At 36.3% G+C, this 17,000-nt stretch overlaps 1 protein-coding gene across 1 annotated transcript in view; it reads left to right on the forward strand.

The window, feature by feature from the left end:
- Positions 1-17,000, forward strand: part of LRP1B (LDL receptor related protein 1B) — a 2,306,513-nt gene that overhangs the window by 1,947,507 nt on the left and 342,006 nt on the right. Inside the window, exon 60 of the mRNA XM_036744555.1 lies at positions 11,735-11,934. Coding sequence (XP_036600450.1) covers positions 11,735-11,934 — 200 coding nt within the window. The remainder of the gene's footprint in view (positions 1-11,734; positions 11,935-17,000) is intronic.

Genomic DNA, 17,000 nt, shown 5'->3' on the forward strand with positions numbered 1-17,000 from the left:
AATAAAAATCTTATTTCCCTATGAATTGGTCACACTGGTCTTATTTAGACCCTTTGAGGTCAAGCAGACTAAATCTGATTTCTTTTCTGCATATTAAATATTTGAAGACAGTGATCTCAGTCTTACCTAAGTTTCATCCTTTCTAGACTACACATGTCCAGATCCTTCAACCTGTCTTCTCATGGAATGATTTCAAATTCCCTCACTCTTCTAATCATCCTCATGTGGATTTATTCATCTGGTTAATTTCCTTTATTCAATATATTCCCAAACCAAACAAAGTTCTGTACAAAGAATGTGCTGGCATCAAAAATCTCCCTTGTTCTAAACGATACTTCTGTTAGTTCCATCTATAATTTTATCTTACTTGATTGCCATGTCATCCTACTACTCACATTGAGTTTGAAACACAATAAAAACCTACCTTTTTTATTCACAAAGATGGTCCTTTAACAATGTCTTATAGTCCTAAACTTATCTAACTTATTTTTTGAACTCAAGTGTCCTATTAGTTTTCAACTTATTAACTGTAGTCCAGTGTTCTAGTCTTTTCTTTTAGCTACTGGTTCTGTCATCTAAGCCATCAAAAAAAGATAAGTATGCTATTTTTGCCTTTGAAAAAGTTATTGATAATTGATAGATTGATATAGATATACCAGAACATGGACAAGGAAGGAATCCTGCATGTATACCCAATCTTGTCCATAAATAAAAAAAAAACACTATATAAGTTGATATTTATCTTTTAATAGACATTCTTTGAACTTCATCATTCAGTACTTTTGGAATTCACCTCAAGATACTCTCATCCAATCCTCATCTCTTAATTGAGAATAGAAGATGATATACTACATAAGTGATACTTACTATAATTGCTATAGAAGTTCTGATAAAAGTAGAGAGCGATATGGCTAAATATAATTTTAGAAGGTTTCTTGGAGCAGAGGAATTAGATTTGAATTGTGCCTTGATAGCAGGGAAAAATTTTAATATGTAGATGAGACATCAGCCTGTCTGCCAGCTCAAATTTATCAAGAGCCTACTATTTGGCAGGCATGGTGCTAAGCACTGGGATTACAAAGAAATACAAAAAAAAGTAGTAGTCCTTGTTACTCAGGGAGTTCGGGATCTAATGGGGGAGGCAAGGCACTGATTAGGGAAAGACTTTTTCAGAAGGTAGGACTTTAGCTGAGCCTTGAAGAAAGCAAGGGAAGCTAATAGATGAAAATGAGAAGAAAAAGAATTCTAGGCATTCAGGTCAACCAGTGAAAAAGCTCAGGGGCCATAGATAGAGATACAAGGCAAGAAGCAGAAAGAGGCCAATGTCAACGGTTTGCAGTGTATGTGGAAGGGAGTAAGGTATTAGGAGACCAGAAAGGGAGGAGGAACCAGGCTGTGAAGGGCCTTAAAAGCTAAACAGAAGATTTCATATTTGAACTTGGAGATAATTTGGATGAAGCAGGGGTCAGTCCTGCACTTTAGGAAGATAAGTTTGATAGATGAGTGGAGGATTGAGTGGATAGGAAAAGAGAAATTTAGGAGAACAACCAGGCAGGCTGTGGAAATGGTCCAGGTGTAAGTTGATGAGGTACTACAGCAAGGAGTAAGCAGTGTCAGAGGGAACGTGTATTAGAGACATTCTAAAGGTAGAAACTGGGCAACTGATTGGATATGAGGAGGGTGAGAGAGAGAAGAACCAATAATGACAACTTGGTTGGGACCCTGAGTGCCTGGGAGGGTGGGGATATCCCAGATAGTAATAGGGCAGTTAGGAAGGTGGAAGGTTTTTTGGGGGGGCAGGGGGAGGAATATAATGAATTCAGTTTTGAAAAGGTTGGGTTTAAGATGTCTACAGGACATCCAGTTTATGATGCCTATTAGGCAGTTGGTGATTTGAGACTGGAGGTCTATAGAGAGGCTTGAGGTGAACAAGCAGATCTGAAGGTCATCTGCATGGAGATGATCATTGAAACTATGGGAGCTGATGAGATCACCGAGTGAAGTAGTATAGATGGAGAAGAGAAGAGGGCCCATGATGGAGCATTTCAGACAGATTGAACAGTAGGAGCAGAATTATGAAAGTGGGAATGAGTAATAAGCATATGTTTCAGAACCATTAGTAGACTGTCCTGACGTAAGGGCAGACTTAAGTAGAGAAATGAGCTTTCTATATGATAATAATAATACATTACGCACATGACTAAAATTCTCTGGAACTCAGTTTTCCTGTTCATAAAATTAAAAGATTGCTTGATGATTGCTGATGTTACTTCCATCTTGATGATTCTTTGAGCAGTGGAAAATATGTCAAAGATGAAAACAGGCCAGATTTTAGTTTGTTAATGTCAAACAAGCTTAAACTTTGTATTGGTCTCCCTGCCTATAGTCCAGGGATGCTTAAGTTTTTGTGTGGATGTTATAGATGTCTTTAGCAGTCTGTTAAAGCTTATAAATTCCTTCTCAGAATAATGTTTTTTTAATGAATAAAGAAAAACACATAGAATTACAAACTGTATGTCAATTTTTTAAGTTCTCTGATCCCAGACTATGAACTCCTATGATTTCTCTTCTCCAGGCTTTCCTAAATAATTTTGTTATTGGTCAGCTATTTCAGTCATGTCAGACTCTTTGTGACCCCATTTGGGGTTTTCTTGGCAAAGATATTGGAGTGGTTTGCCATTTCTTTCTCCAGCTCATTTTACAGATGAGGAAATCGAGGCAAATAGAGTTAAGTGGCTTGCCCAGGGTCACACAGCTAGTAAGAGTCTGGGGCCTGACTTTAACTCATTCCTTCCTTACTCTGTCTGGTGCTCTATCCACTATGCTACCTAGCTGCCTTGTCCTAAATAATACTATTAGATTAATTTTGCTTAAAAAAAACAAACAAATAAAAAGAATCACATGATTTGCTAAGAATGACACTGGTGATCTGCCAACAACTGCATGATCTCAGGCAACTCCTTTCACCCACCCTTCTAGGTCTGTTTCCTCATCTATATGAGGGGATCAGACCAGCTCTAAGATTCTTTGATATAAGATCTGTGTTGTGCTCCTGCTAAGACAAATGAGAACTTATTACTTTCTGGGCCTTAAAAGGGCTTAACCAGGTTGAGTTCTAACATCTAACATCTGACATCTAACATCTCCATTCTGCTATGCAAGTCCTACCCATTCTTCAAAAAGGCCTAGGCTTTGTGTAGTCTTTCTTGACTAGCACGTTTAAAAATCAAATTTTCCTTTATCTGAATGCCTATAGCACTTAATATCTTAGCATTTATAAGCCTTATGTTATCCTTTATTCTTTTAAATATGCACATGTCTAAATTGTAAAGATTGCTGAGGATAGAAATCATGTTTATATATATATACATATGCATATATATGTGTATACACACACACACACACACAGATACACACACATTTGTATGTATGTATATGTGTCTCCTAAAATGTCCAAAACACTACATAGAGAAAATACTCAATAAATATTTGCTGATTGACTGATTCACAAGGGCCTGGATTGCACCTATGAGTTCATTAGTATAGTTTACTCATGAATCAGGAAACTTCCTCCACCAATGAAATTGGAAACTTCCTCTGCCAATGAAATTGGAAACTACTCTGCACTTTATTATCTCAGAGATTTGGTAGAAGCACTCAGAGGCAGGGCTTAAACTAAAATCTTCTTGGCTCCTAGGCCACTTATACCTGGCTACCATGCTGATTCATATGACAGGTAATTGGGAGATGTTCTAGGTACTTGAATCAGAGAATAATTTGAGGAAAGGTGCTTTGGGGAAGATTCACTTGGTGGGATAGGAGAAGGAGAGATCAGTTTGTAGGTTGTTGGAGACAAATAGGTACGATTTTTCAGAGGAAAAATTGATGGGACTGGATAACATAATGTATGATTGAGTGTAGCAAAAGAAGCATTGGCCTTTAGTCACAAGATTTAGCGGCAACTTAGCTATGTGACTTTGTGTCCTTCAACCACTTAGCTTCTTAATTTTTATATATGAAATAGGAAAAATAATACTTGTACTGCCTTTTTCACAAAGAGAATAAAAGGAAAGTACTTTGTAAACCTTTAAGTGTAAGTTCTATATACATGTGCTCTCTAATGACTTAAAGCAATGAGAGAGATGAATTAAAAAGGAGCGTAAAACTTCTACCCGGAGTTACTAGACAAATACCAGTGATAGAAATGCTGTTGCAAGTGGAAATTGTTTCGTTGAGCTAAAATGAGTGACATTGTAGATTTGGTTTTTAAATGAATTGGGGGGAGGAAAAAATGGAAACACTACTAGTCAGAGGTAAGGCCCAGAGATGTTGATTTGCAAGAATACTTAAAGGAAGTAGCAATATTTTTTAGCATGGTTAGTAATTAAAGATTAACATTAAAAATAGTTTGTCAGTGGAGTGGATGACCTTTGTAAGGATGTGACACCAGAGAGAGAAAAGTAGAATGCCAAGGATGGAGCCTTGGCTGACACCCAGTTTGGTCTGTAGGAACAAAAATAAGAGCCCAAGAAAGAAAAAAAAAAGAAGAATTGGTTAAAGAAATGAGGGGATTCAGGGTAGGCTAGCATCATGGAAGCCATGGTGGAAAGAGTTTTAGGTAGGAGGGATGGTCAACTGAGTCAAATGTCACAGCAAAAGAAAAAGTTCTGTGAATCACAAGAAAAAACTTCTTACATATGGCAAAGTCACAGGTGATCTTTAAGAATGATAGTGGGTGAAAAGAGATCTCTGGGGGCTAAGGAAAGAATTAAAAAGAGTAAGGAAGGGTAACAGGCAGCTAGGTGGCACACTGGATAGAGTGCTAGGCCTGGACTCAAGAATACTCATCTTCATGAGTTGAAATCTGGCCTCAGACACTCACTGGCTCTGTGACCCTGGGTAAGTCACTTAATCCTATTTGTCTCAGTTTCTTCATCTGTAAAATGAGCAGGAGAAGGAAAGAGCAAAGCACTCCAATGTCTTTGGCAAGAAAACCCCAAATGGTGTCAAGAAGAGTTGGACATGACTGAATGACAACAGAGAAAAGTACAAGGCTGTACTTTTCAATATAACCTCTAAACAAGGAAACAAACAAAAATAAGAGACATTCTCTTTCCCTCTCTATATGTGTATATATATATATCTATATATATCTATATATATATACACACACACACACACACACACACACACATTTATGCACATACATAGATATATTTTTATAGTAAAGGGATTATAGGATTTTTCTTTAAAAACAAAAAAGGGAAGTATGTATGTAGAAGCAAATGAAAGAAACCTGAGATGGCAATGACAAATTAAAGAATTCTATTTCATCATGATGTCATAGCTACATTCCATGTTTGCTTAATGTTAAAGTCATCAGCTAATTCTAAACATTTCATTATGTTTTTAGAACTGACCAAATAATTAGTCAAATACTAAATCATAATGAGCCACATTCTATCCTTAATTAACTCTTTTAATATACTACAATAAATCATAGACTTTGTGCTGGGGATCTTAATCTCCAGTCCATCAACTATCTATCTATCTATCTATCTATCTATCTATCTATCTATCTATCTATCTATATCAGCAAGGCAAGATTCATGACCTTGAGGATGACCATGAATATGCCTGAATGGTTTGGAATCACAAAGTGTAAGAAATTCTCTAAGTAGAAGGCAGAGGAAGTACAGCATTTATTTAGACACAAGAGAATACAATCCCAAGACCAGTAATTTGGATTTCATATCTTAGTAATTATATTCCAAAACCAGTAAGCCCACCTCAATGTAGCAACAAGGAAACTATAACAAAGTATTATAGCAAGGAGCCAAGCCATCCTGCAACTTGTCCCCCCTCCCCCTACTCACCCAGGGCCTTCCTATAAGCAATCACTCAGGAATCCTAACTCTCTGCTCAGCCCTCTCTCCTACAGCTCTGCCAAATCCAAGTTCCTTGATCTCTGAAACTCTCTCTTGTTCTGTACTCTCTGATCTGTAGTTTCTCACGATGCTGGCTCTCCCTCAGTGTCTGCTGCCTCAATGTCCTCTTAATGGCTGTTTCTGAATCCTGCTGCTCTCAGTTCTGCTGCTTTCAATTGTGGGCTGTCTTTTTATACAGTCCTAGCTGGTATCTGATTGACTAGAACTCAGTGCAGGTACCATTGGCTCCAGTCTTAGTAACTCTCCTTAGGGCCCTGAAGGTTTCACACCCACATCAGCTTAACTAGCAAATGGGTGTGGGCCTGGGCCCTCACACCTAGTTAGTGAAAGGATGTGGGCCTGCCTCCAATCAGGTCTCCCTTTGTTGGCCCCACCTGAGGTCTATTCAATGGGTGGGAAAGATCTTTCACTTACTGATTGGCCTTACACTATCTACAAACAAATATATGCATATAGTTTAAGAACTGTAATCAATATACTTCCTTTCCTTTGTAATGTTTTAAAAAATTCCTTTCTATTTTATTTTATACATTTTGAAACCTTATCCTGAGAAGGGGTCCATAGGCTTTACCATTGGCTTTGCTAATAGGTCCACAACACACACACTTATAAAGTTAAAGACCCCCTTCTGTAAGACCAGGGGCAAGGATGGCACCTAATCTTTCTGAGTCTCAACAATGCTTTAAGATATATTTTTATAATCAGGTTTCCATCTGTGTTGGTGGAGGAGTTGTGGGAACCTAGATTTAGAACTGTAAGGAATCTCTTGGAGGCCATCTAGTGGAATAGCCTTCCTCTCATTTGACAAATGAGGAAACTGAGGCCCAGAGAATTTAAGCAGCTTGCCCCAGATTACACAAGTATTAACTGGCAGAGCTGGGATTGAGGCCAAGAATACTGAGTCTGAACCCAACACTGAACCCATGCTGAGGCCCAGAACAACAATGAAATCACACCACTTTGCAACTGTAGAGACAAAAAAAAATTGTAATTATGGCTGAATTTATAATGATGAAATAATTTCTGCTGTTTTACATTTAACACAGAAGGTCATACACATATGAAACACACACCCCTTTTTCAACATGGATAAGGAAGGGAGCATAGCCATTGTGGTTAAAAACTATATAATCAGGGAGTTGACTGACCAAATATTTCTGCTTTCAGCTAGTTATTTTGGTGTTATTTAGACACAGACTGAAAAGACTAATGCTGTTTCTATCAAACATATAAGAACAATGACCTTGAAGCAGGAAAGTTTGAATTCCTGTTCCAATTCTGACATTTACTCTCTGTTCTTCTTGATTCTCTCAAGAATCCTTTAGATGTCTACACAAATTTTTAAAAACATATTGGAAAATGATCCATCTTATCTTGAATATAATCCACCTGGTTTTATTAATAAAGTCAGATTTTTAATCTGTTCAAATTTGTGGTTTACTTTTGAGAAAATGACTTTTACAAAAGAAAGAATAATGGGGAAGGCTAATTCTCACTTTACTTTGGTTTTTAATATGTTCATTGACATGGTATAATAGTATGCCATAATAAAACTATTTGAAATTCAAATACCATTATTTAATGACTTCAGAAATATTTTTGACATAGCAATTTTAAAAATAGAGAATGCCTGCTTAGACAGAACATGTGTCTATATGGAACATTTTTCTTTAAGGAATCCAATGCCACATACTGGAATAGTTTTCAAAAACATCCTTGATGATTAATAAAGTGTTATTTTAACTGCTTTTAAAATTTCTATTGGCTTAATACATTTTTAGAAGAGATCTTATGTTGTCATATGGAAACACAAAAAAACTTCCATAACATGATCTGTGAAAGAGAAGTTGATATAATACAAGTATATGTTATATTATATTATATATTAACATAACATATAAATGCTACTGGCTTTATATAGTGTATATTTAATATTGCATACATTATATATTAATATAATATATGAATGCGATAACAACAATAATAATAGTAACAGCTTTTTATAGTGCTTACTCTGTGTTAGGTACTGTGCTTAAGTGCTTTACAATTATCCCATTTGATCCTCACAACAACCCTGGGAGGTTGTAATGCCAATGCAATACCCACTGCGGCTGTGGCTGCTACAAATATGCCGGCATAGTTTTGAATCATGAAATATAACAGACTCTCTTCATGGAAGACAAAACCAAAACATTTATTCCAGTACCAGAAAGCCAAATCCATTATAGCCACAAAGAAACCTGTATACATTATCAGTGCAGGGAGCACCACCACCCCGAAGCCTTCCCTCCATCAGGCCTCCCCGCAACACAAGCTCCCTTAAGCAAAATCACCCCTTTTTTCACTCAAACTAGCTGCTATGTCTCTCTCTCTCCCAGCTCTGACTGCTCCTCCACTTCCTGCTCCACCCCTTAGGCAAGTTCCTCCTCCCACAGGCACTGTGTGACTCAGACTCATGTGACTCAGACTCATGTGACTCAGACTCATGTGACTGAGGCAGGTCATGCGGCCTATTAATGGATGGGAAAGATCTTCCCATTTTCATTAATCTAATAGAGGCTAGGTGTTATTATTGTTGTTGTTTGTGGTTACCATTTTTCAGATGAAGAAACTAAAGGAAAAAAATTAAGTGACTTGCCCAGGGTCACATGGGTAGAAAGCTTCCAAGACACTAATGACATGTTGATGTGATCCATACCCTTGTAATTCATAACAATTCAAGATTTGGAGCATGTTAAGGCTAGAACTGACTGTTCTTTCCTATCTGAACTAGATCACTTCTTGTTAGTAGAGCAAGCCCTCTACTAAGGTAATGCCATATACCTGTCCCAATTCAGTTCATTTCAATTTGACAAACCTTTACCTACTATATGCAAGGCATTATGCTATGTATTATGGGTAAAAAAAGATGAAAAAGAGAAATGGTTTAAGTTCTGTTCTCAAAGAACTTATAATATCATAAGGAGAGCAGCAGATGCAAGATTAATTATGATACAAGCATAATGGCTGGTAATATGTGATCAGGGAAAAGGCAGGATTTGGACACACTGTGAGGAGTTTCTTGAGAACAGTGACTATCTTCATTCTTTCTTCCTACCCTCAGTACCTGGTACAGTGACTTGCATACAGTACTTAAGAAATGCTTATTGACTGATTGAAAATATTTGAGGAGAAAGTAGCATCTGAATTTGAAGAAAGAGGCTTTCAAAAGGAGGATATGTAGAGGGGGTATATTTTAGGCATGGGAGGATGGCCTCTTCAAATAGACAAAGGGAAGGGAAGGAAAGATGAGAATAGAGCATAATTAAGGTCCAACTTAATTAGAATGTAGAGTGTTCAAAGGGGAGTAGGGTGGCCTGAATCTAGGAAGGTAATGTCGAATCAGATTATAGGTAACCAGAAATGTCAACATTTGTCCTAGAGGCATAGGGGTCCATTTAGGAATTTTGATTAATGAAGTGATATGTTTAGAACAGGCAGTATGATATAGTGCAAAGAGTACTTAATTTGGATAAAAACACCTGGGTTCCAATCTTAGCAGTACTACTTGCTACCTTATTGGTATGCCAGTGGTATGTACACTCTGTCAGCTCCTACTAACTTTAAAAGGATTGTACTTTCATTCACAGATTTAAAACTTTAGGAAAAGACTTGAAAGACCAACTACTTGTTTGTTTATTTTTTACACTTGAGGTTAAATGAGGCTTAGGGTTTTGAGTTCAAAAGGAGTGGTGGAATTATATTTGTTGCCTGAATACTAAACTAGGTCAAATTTAGAGAATCTAATCACCAAATTGGTCACTGGATAATAACTCAAGACCATCAATAGCAAGATATTAAGTCATAAAGTGATTATAATCTGTACCCCAACCCCAGTGAAATCACAGACACTTCCCTGGAAGTCTGTGGTAGTGCTAGCTTGGATCATAAATTCCTGTCTGAAAGATAGGGATCAGAGTCCCCATGTACTCAAGGACAAGTAAAATCAGAAAGGAGAACTCTGCTCATCAAGCTTCTAGTAACTGGTGTTAGAGGTCTTAAAAAGGTAGGAATTCTGACATGTCTATATCAGTGTAAATAAAGCACCTATCTTTTTTTTCCTCTTTCTCATTAGAGAGTAAAGTACTTCAGCCTACTCTATCACTTATCATTAATCGTGTCACTTTAAGTACTTAATTATACTTTTATTTAGTAATTTTATTTTTGACAGTAATCGTGGCAAAATTATTTTGAGTCCTCCCCACTGCTAACTTCTGCTGTAGCTTTGTCTTGGGACAGTCTCAAAGTGGCCTGACTCAACTCCTCTCCTCTCTAAATTTTCCCACTCCACTCCGCAGGCAGAAATAAAACTGATGATTGCGGCATATGTTGATTCCATGTGCCATCTTTTCTCATCAAGGAAGTTTTCCTTGTGGCCTCAGTGTATATCTCCTCATTATTCCAAGATCAGATTTAAATCAGAACCAAATAGACATTTTAAGACCCTGAGTTTAGAATGTTTTCAATTTGGACCCTTTTCTTAACAACTTTTAAAAAAACAAATCTCTATCCTTTTATTAAGAATATTTTAAAATGGAATATTAAGGATGTTATAGATGGATTTTGACCATGTAGAATGGTTACCCCACACTTCTGATGATGGAGTCTTCTGAATTTGTGACTAAAAATGGTGCAATATAAAGAACTTATTTTTCAAGGAAAAGGAAATGCGGGATTGTAATTGCATAGTAAAGTTGTTTAGAGTGAGAAATTATTTTTAAGCTGCTTAGTTATGTGGCTAAAAAAAAAGACATGGGAAATCCAAAGCATAAGTCTTTTCTCCCATATTCTGTAGGAGTTATGAGTATTTGTCTTCCATTCATATTTTAATGTCAGATCAAGGTAACCATTTTCATTTTGCTACTTCCTTTGTAGTTAGAATAAATTTCAGTTTGAACATTTATTAAGCATCTAATTTATGGAAGCATACTATGCTAAGTGAAGGATAAAGAAAAAAAATGCCCTTTCTTTTAAGGAGATGACATTCTACAGAATAGAATGGCTGGACTTTCAATAGGCTAATCCAAATGGGAGGAATGTTATTCTCTAAGAATAGTAACAGAAACACTGCATTTGGACTTAGAAGACCTGAATATGATTCCCAAGTGTTCTTACAAGTTGCATAATCTTGAGCAAATTAGTTCACCTCTCTTGAGGAAGTCATCTCCAAAATGAAATAGTTAGACTCAATCACTAAGTCCCTTCTATGAAATAAGGTGAAATTCACTTCCTTCTAATTAAATGGGAATAGCTATGAGATAAATGGGAGTGGGAGAAGCAGAGGGGAACAGCACTTTTGGTTGTTTGAATTGATCCAAAGTGTGATTGTGTGAGCCAATTTCTATTTCATGTCTTTGTAGTCTTTACCTTCCTCAATTTGGTAATCTCTAAGAAAGCAGCCTACTGAGAAAATCTTTTTATGCAATCATTCAGATATTTATCCAAGTTTTAAATGTTCAAAAATAAGAGGTGAATAAATGGGGCACATCAACATTACAGTAAAAATTCAAAGATACAGGAAAGGGGAAGGAGAGCCTCTACTGCATACTGGGCACAGGGCTAAGCACTTTTTATAAATATTATCTCATTTGATATAGGTGCCATCAAAGAATGTTTTTCAGGAGCTGTCTTTCAGATTGAGATGTCAGAAAATTAATTTGAAAACTGCTAAGTAAATAAGTGAAATTTGCTTGTGTGTTGATGCCTGAGCTTCTATAAACAAAGTAGTCATTGATTTTCTTTTCTAGGTATTTGTACTGGATTGACTGCTGTGAATATCCTCACATTGGCCGAGTTGGGATGGATGGAACCAGTCAGAGTGTTGTCATAGAAACAAAGATTTCTAGACCTATGGCACTCACAATAGATTATGTCAACAGTAGGCTCTATTGGGCTGATGAGAATCACATCGAATTTAGCAACATGGATGGCTCACATAGACACAAAGGTTGGTCCAATCGCTCCAAGAATTTACTGTGTTCCTTGTGTTTACCTCAAAAATGTACAAAATTAATTTTAAGGATATGCCATTTTTATTTAATATTATTGCCCTATTTTCAAAATATATTTTAATTTTAAAGTTGCATTATTCACTTTTATTGTAATGTTATAGTGACAAAATTAGAATTAGTGCAGCATGAATTAATCTGGCAACCTAAGAGATAATTTATGTGTATAAAATAGCTGTACTGTATTTCATATTTTTTTCCTTTACTATAAGCTCCTCAATTGCTTTTATAATTATCGGATTTTTTCTTGTTAATTTACATCTACATATTCAATCAATGAATTGAGACTGAAGAAAATATACCTTTAAAGAAGCAGCCATTGTTGTAATCTGGTAGCATTAGTTTGTATTGTCCAAATAGGATCCACAAAAAATAAATTTTTTACTAATGATATAATAGTAAATCTACAGTAAATGAAAAATGTTTCTTCCATTGTAGTGACCTACAAGGACAGACTTTTCACATAAAAGAATAGAAAATTATAAAACTAGTTTTAAAGTTTGCATAATTGATTGTGCCCACAACATTCTTCTTCTTAATAATTGTGAGTAGATACAAGCATCTAAAACCACAAGAAATGTGAAGAATAATCATTGTGTGTGGGTTGGGGCAAAATGCGAAGAAGACTAGATAGAAAATAAAAGACATATTAGAATCAGGGTAGTAGCATATAGGGAAGGAAAAATGACTTAAAATGGAAAATTGGAAGATGTTAATAGCAAGAAAGAGGAGAAATGTGTATGGAAAGCATAATATGTAGTTTTAAAAATTCAAGTGGTACCTCAAGCTGGTTAAAAGGAAAGGGAAAAGAATTATTCAGTCTGGAGAGCGCTGTATTTTAAGTAAAAATACTGAGGTGCAGCTCCATTTTCAGCTTCTTAACAGGTATGTCAGCTTGGCAAATCATCTCTCTGGGCTTTACCTTCCTCCTTTCATTTAAGGGAAGCAACATGTACACAGATAAAGATATATACAAAATTCACAAAGTCAGTACTAAGTAATTCTGGGAAAGTCTGCTAATAATTGGAGGGGGAGGGTGGCTCCAGAAAGGCAAAATATAGGAAGTAGCACTTGACCTGAGCCGAAAGGGACCTAGGGATTCCCAAAGTTAGAAGTGAAAAGAGAGAACATTCCTCACATTGGGGATAATCTATACAAAATCATAGAAGAAAAAGATGAAATGTAGCATAAAAGCTGACAAAAATAGGCTAGTTTCTCTGGAGAGTATTGTGCATGGGGAGGGGAAAAGGATAACAACGCAATCTGAAATTCGAGATGTCCCAAAAGTTTTAGTACAGTTTTAAGCCAAAAACTGCACTAAGACTATTGAGACATGCTCCATAGGTTAGAATCTGCAGTAAAGGCCCAACAGAAGAGTTGTCTTTTTCCTAGAGGTGATAAGGAGCCATTAAAACTGTTTGAAGGGGATGGTGACATGATCAGATCTATCCTTTAGTAACATCATTTTGGCAGCTCTGTAGAGAATGGGTTGAAGAGGATAGATATCAGAGATAGGGAGTTCAATTAGGAAGGTATTGTAGTAGTCCCACTGAAAGGTAATAATGAGGTCCTGAAATATAGTGATATTTATGAATGGAAAGAAGAGGATGGATATGAGAGATGTTGTAGAGTTGGAACTGATCAGCCATGAAATGACAAAGAAGGAAATGTTGGTAATGACTCCAGAGTGAGAAATCTAGGTGACTAGGACAGAAATAGGGAAGTTAGGAAGTCTAGTGGGTTTTCAGGAAAATTGATAACTTACATCTTGGACAGGATGAGTTTGAGATTCCTGTGGAAGATCCTGGTGGAGATGCCTATCAAATATTTATTGATGTGGGACTAGACCTCAAGGAAGAAATGATGGTCAGACAATAGATCTGGGAATCATCAGGAAAGAGATTACAGTAGATCCCAGTGAAACTGATGAGAAACTTTAAAAAAAAATAGAAGGCCCAAGTTAAATGTGTGGGGCATAATCCACACATAATACAAAGGGGATGAATGATGATCTTGAAAAGATGATAGAAGAGGATTGGGTTGATGAGGAGATTTAAGGTATAAATGTTGAGATGAATGATTATGGCATATGTATATTACTGAATGATAAATTATAAATAGTTCACACACAGCAGAGTCCCTTCAGCATGCTGGTTCATTGGAACAGAATTAAAATCTCTCTCATAATAGATGATATAGATATAACCACTGAATTCTAGTCCTAGTCTAGGGCTTGATGAGATGATCTCTAAGATCACATCTAATTAAAACATCTTCTTTTCCCTTATAGGAAACTCACTATATTTATATTAAGTTGTATATAAATTATATCTCTAAGATGTTATTTCATACATAATCATACCTTGAATGTTCTTATGATATACATATTCAGTGTACTTGTATATGTGTGCATGAACATATAAATAACCTATTCATGGATAGCCTCATGGATAGGCAGAATATATGATAATCTACATAGTGTAATCTGGGGAGGGGTAGGCTCCTGTTTAAAAATACTTCTTTTGCTCATCTATCACAGGAACCTGGAAATGTGAAGTAGAAGTATACTTATTTAGGTTGGTATTTCCAGGCATCTAGTCTTAGAATGCAGCTGTATCACAAAAGGGTAAAGTATTAAGACACCTTTGATTTCAAAACAACTTAAGAGGAGTTATTTAATTGCTACAGTGTGAGGGTACTGCAATAAAAGTTTTGACATGTCTATAGGAGAAGCTCTTTGTATGCCTTAAAGTGTAATATACATAAGAACCTTTATGGGGGAAAAGGAGTCTAGGGAAGGCAAAAGAAGCATTTTGAAATAGTCAACAATTCCTCTGGGAAAACTGACCCTTATGAAAAGTTGCAGATTTACACCTAGAGTATCCAAGGAACAGCACAGAGGGCATTGGGGATCTGGGCAAGGGAGTACTAGAGAAATTTGACCAATTTTACCTAAGGTCAGACTCACCACTCTCTCTCTCTGTCTCTCTCTCTGTGTGTCTCTCTCTCTTCTCCCTGCCATGTGTGTATATATATTTCTTATATATATTTATACATACCTTTCATATGTGTGTGTGTGTGTGAGTTACACACATACACACACACAAACTCTTTTTTTCTGACCACATATGCATTAAGGGAGGATAAAAATACACTTTGAATATATTAAGCACCGTGGGGATGTGCATGGTAATATTATGTAGACCACCTAACATAATATGGTTATACAAGCAATAGCATTCCAGTTACAGAGATAAAGATACACATTAGTATGCAGTTTGAAAGTGAGGATTATTTTTAAAAGATCACATTAAGATTTTAATTACAGTAAAAGTTATGTTGACTAATTGAAATGGTACTTAGCATTCAGTACTTATATCTCTAAAAAATCAATAAGAAAATGTTCTAATCATATTCTCATATGATTTAATTAAAAGTTACATCATGTCCATCAGTATTTTTTTCCTATCCTGTCATGAACTTGTCTTGATTCCACATCTGTCTTAAAAGAAAAGGTTGTTAATAACATAATAATAAAAATTGAAAATGGTAAAATGTTATGCATTCTTTTAAATTTCTATGATCTATATTATAGATGCTTTTTCTATAGGTGAATAATTAAAGATATTTGAAAGGCAGTATTTTGTCACTTAATTAGTAATCAAGTCCTTTTCATTCTTTGGGTTAAAATTACAACTGGATCATTGCTGATGTGATCATATGGCTTTGAGCAAGTATCTCTGTTTAGCTAAGGACTTTTTGTTGTTTCTGTGTTTTGTTTTTGTTTTGGGGGGCAGGAAGCAGTTGATCCAAATTTGAAAATTCATCAATGTAGTGAGCTAGTGAGAAAACTTCCACCAGCAATGAAGATCATCATCTCTTCTGTAAGTCATAATCTTTGACATAGCCAAAGTCATAATCAGACACTGAAAAGTTAAGTACCTTGCATCCAGTTAGTGTGTGTTGGACTTGAAGCTAGGTCTTTCTACTTATAACTTTCATCTTCAGAGGGACTTTCCTCATCTGAGAGTTCCTTATATCAATGAAAACATAAGACCAATTATCTTCCTTTCTCTTCCCTAATCCAGGGATCTCTGATCATACTCTTGCCTTCCTCCTTAAGAGAGACTCTTCCCTCTCTGGCTTTCAAATATTTCTCTACTGATCTCTGCCAGTTGCCCCCAGGAGTCCTACACTTTGATGCCTGTATTCTCCCAACACCATATGGTCTAGGCTACAAATATTGCCTTCAGTGAATTCTGATACACCATGCTTCCTCTCAATATGGGTCCTTTTCCAGACCAAATCTTCCTCTAGGTCTTCCCTCCAATTTCTTGTTTCTAGGCCTTTCTAAATCTGTTTGATGGAAGAGCTGAGATAGCAAAGCATGCCTTAGGGGCAATAAATAATGGATACACATTCCTGGCCCAGTTGTGTTGAGGTTGTTGATTCAGCCTTACTTTCTCCCCAACCCCCACCCAGTCCATTTACTGAGAAGGTGAACACTTTGAGAGAAGGAACTGATCCCTTCTTTTTGCCTTCCTTTGTGTCCTCAGCATTTAGTACAGTGCTTGGCATAAAGGAGGCACTTAATAAATGCTAATTAACTGACTAATACTCCCAATTATATTTTTCAAAAATCCCTAAAACATACAGTAAGCAGTATGGTGTCATATTTGTGACATTCTTTTTCATTAGAAATATTATGTGGGTAAGTAGCAGAAGTATCATTATCTCCAGTTTATAGAGGTACAAATTGAGGGTCAAAGGAGTTGTGTGATGATTTCATAGCATCACAGAACTGGTATTTCGAAGGGACCTCAAAATGTATCTGCTCTTTGTTTAAAAACCTCTAGTGAAGAAAACCATTACCTCCTAGAGCCAGCCCATTCATTACACCTTTGGACATCTCTGAGTCTTTCACTGACATTCTTTACATTGAGCTCAATGCCTCTGAAATGTATACCTGTTGGTACCAGTTCTGACTTCTCAGACTAAGCAGAGA

The sequence above is a fragment of the Trichosurus vulpecula genome, chromosome 2 (genome assembly GCF_011100635.1).
Source record: "Trichosurus vulpecula isolate mTriVul1 chromosome 2, mTriVul1.pri, whole genome shotgun sequence".
In the NCBI taxonomy this organism is placed as follows: Eukaryota; Metazoa; Chordata; class Mammalia; order Diprotodontia; family Phalangeridae; genus Trichosurus; species Trichosurus vulpecula.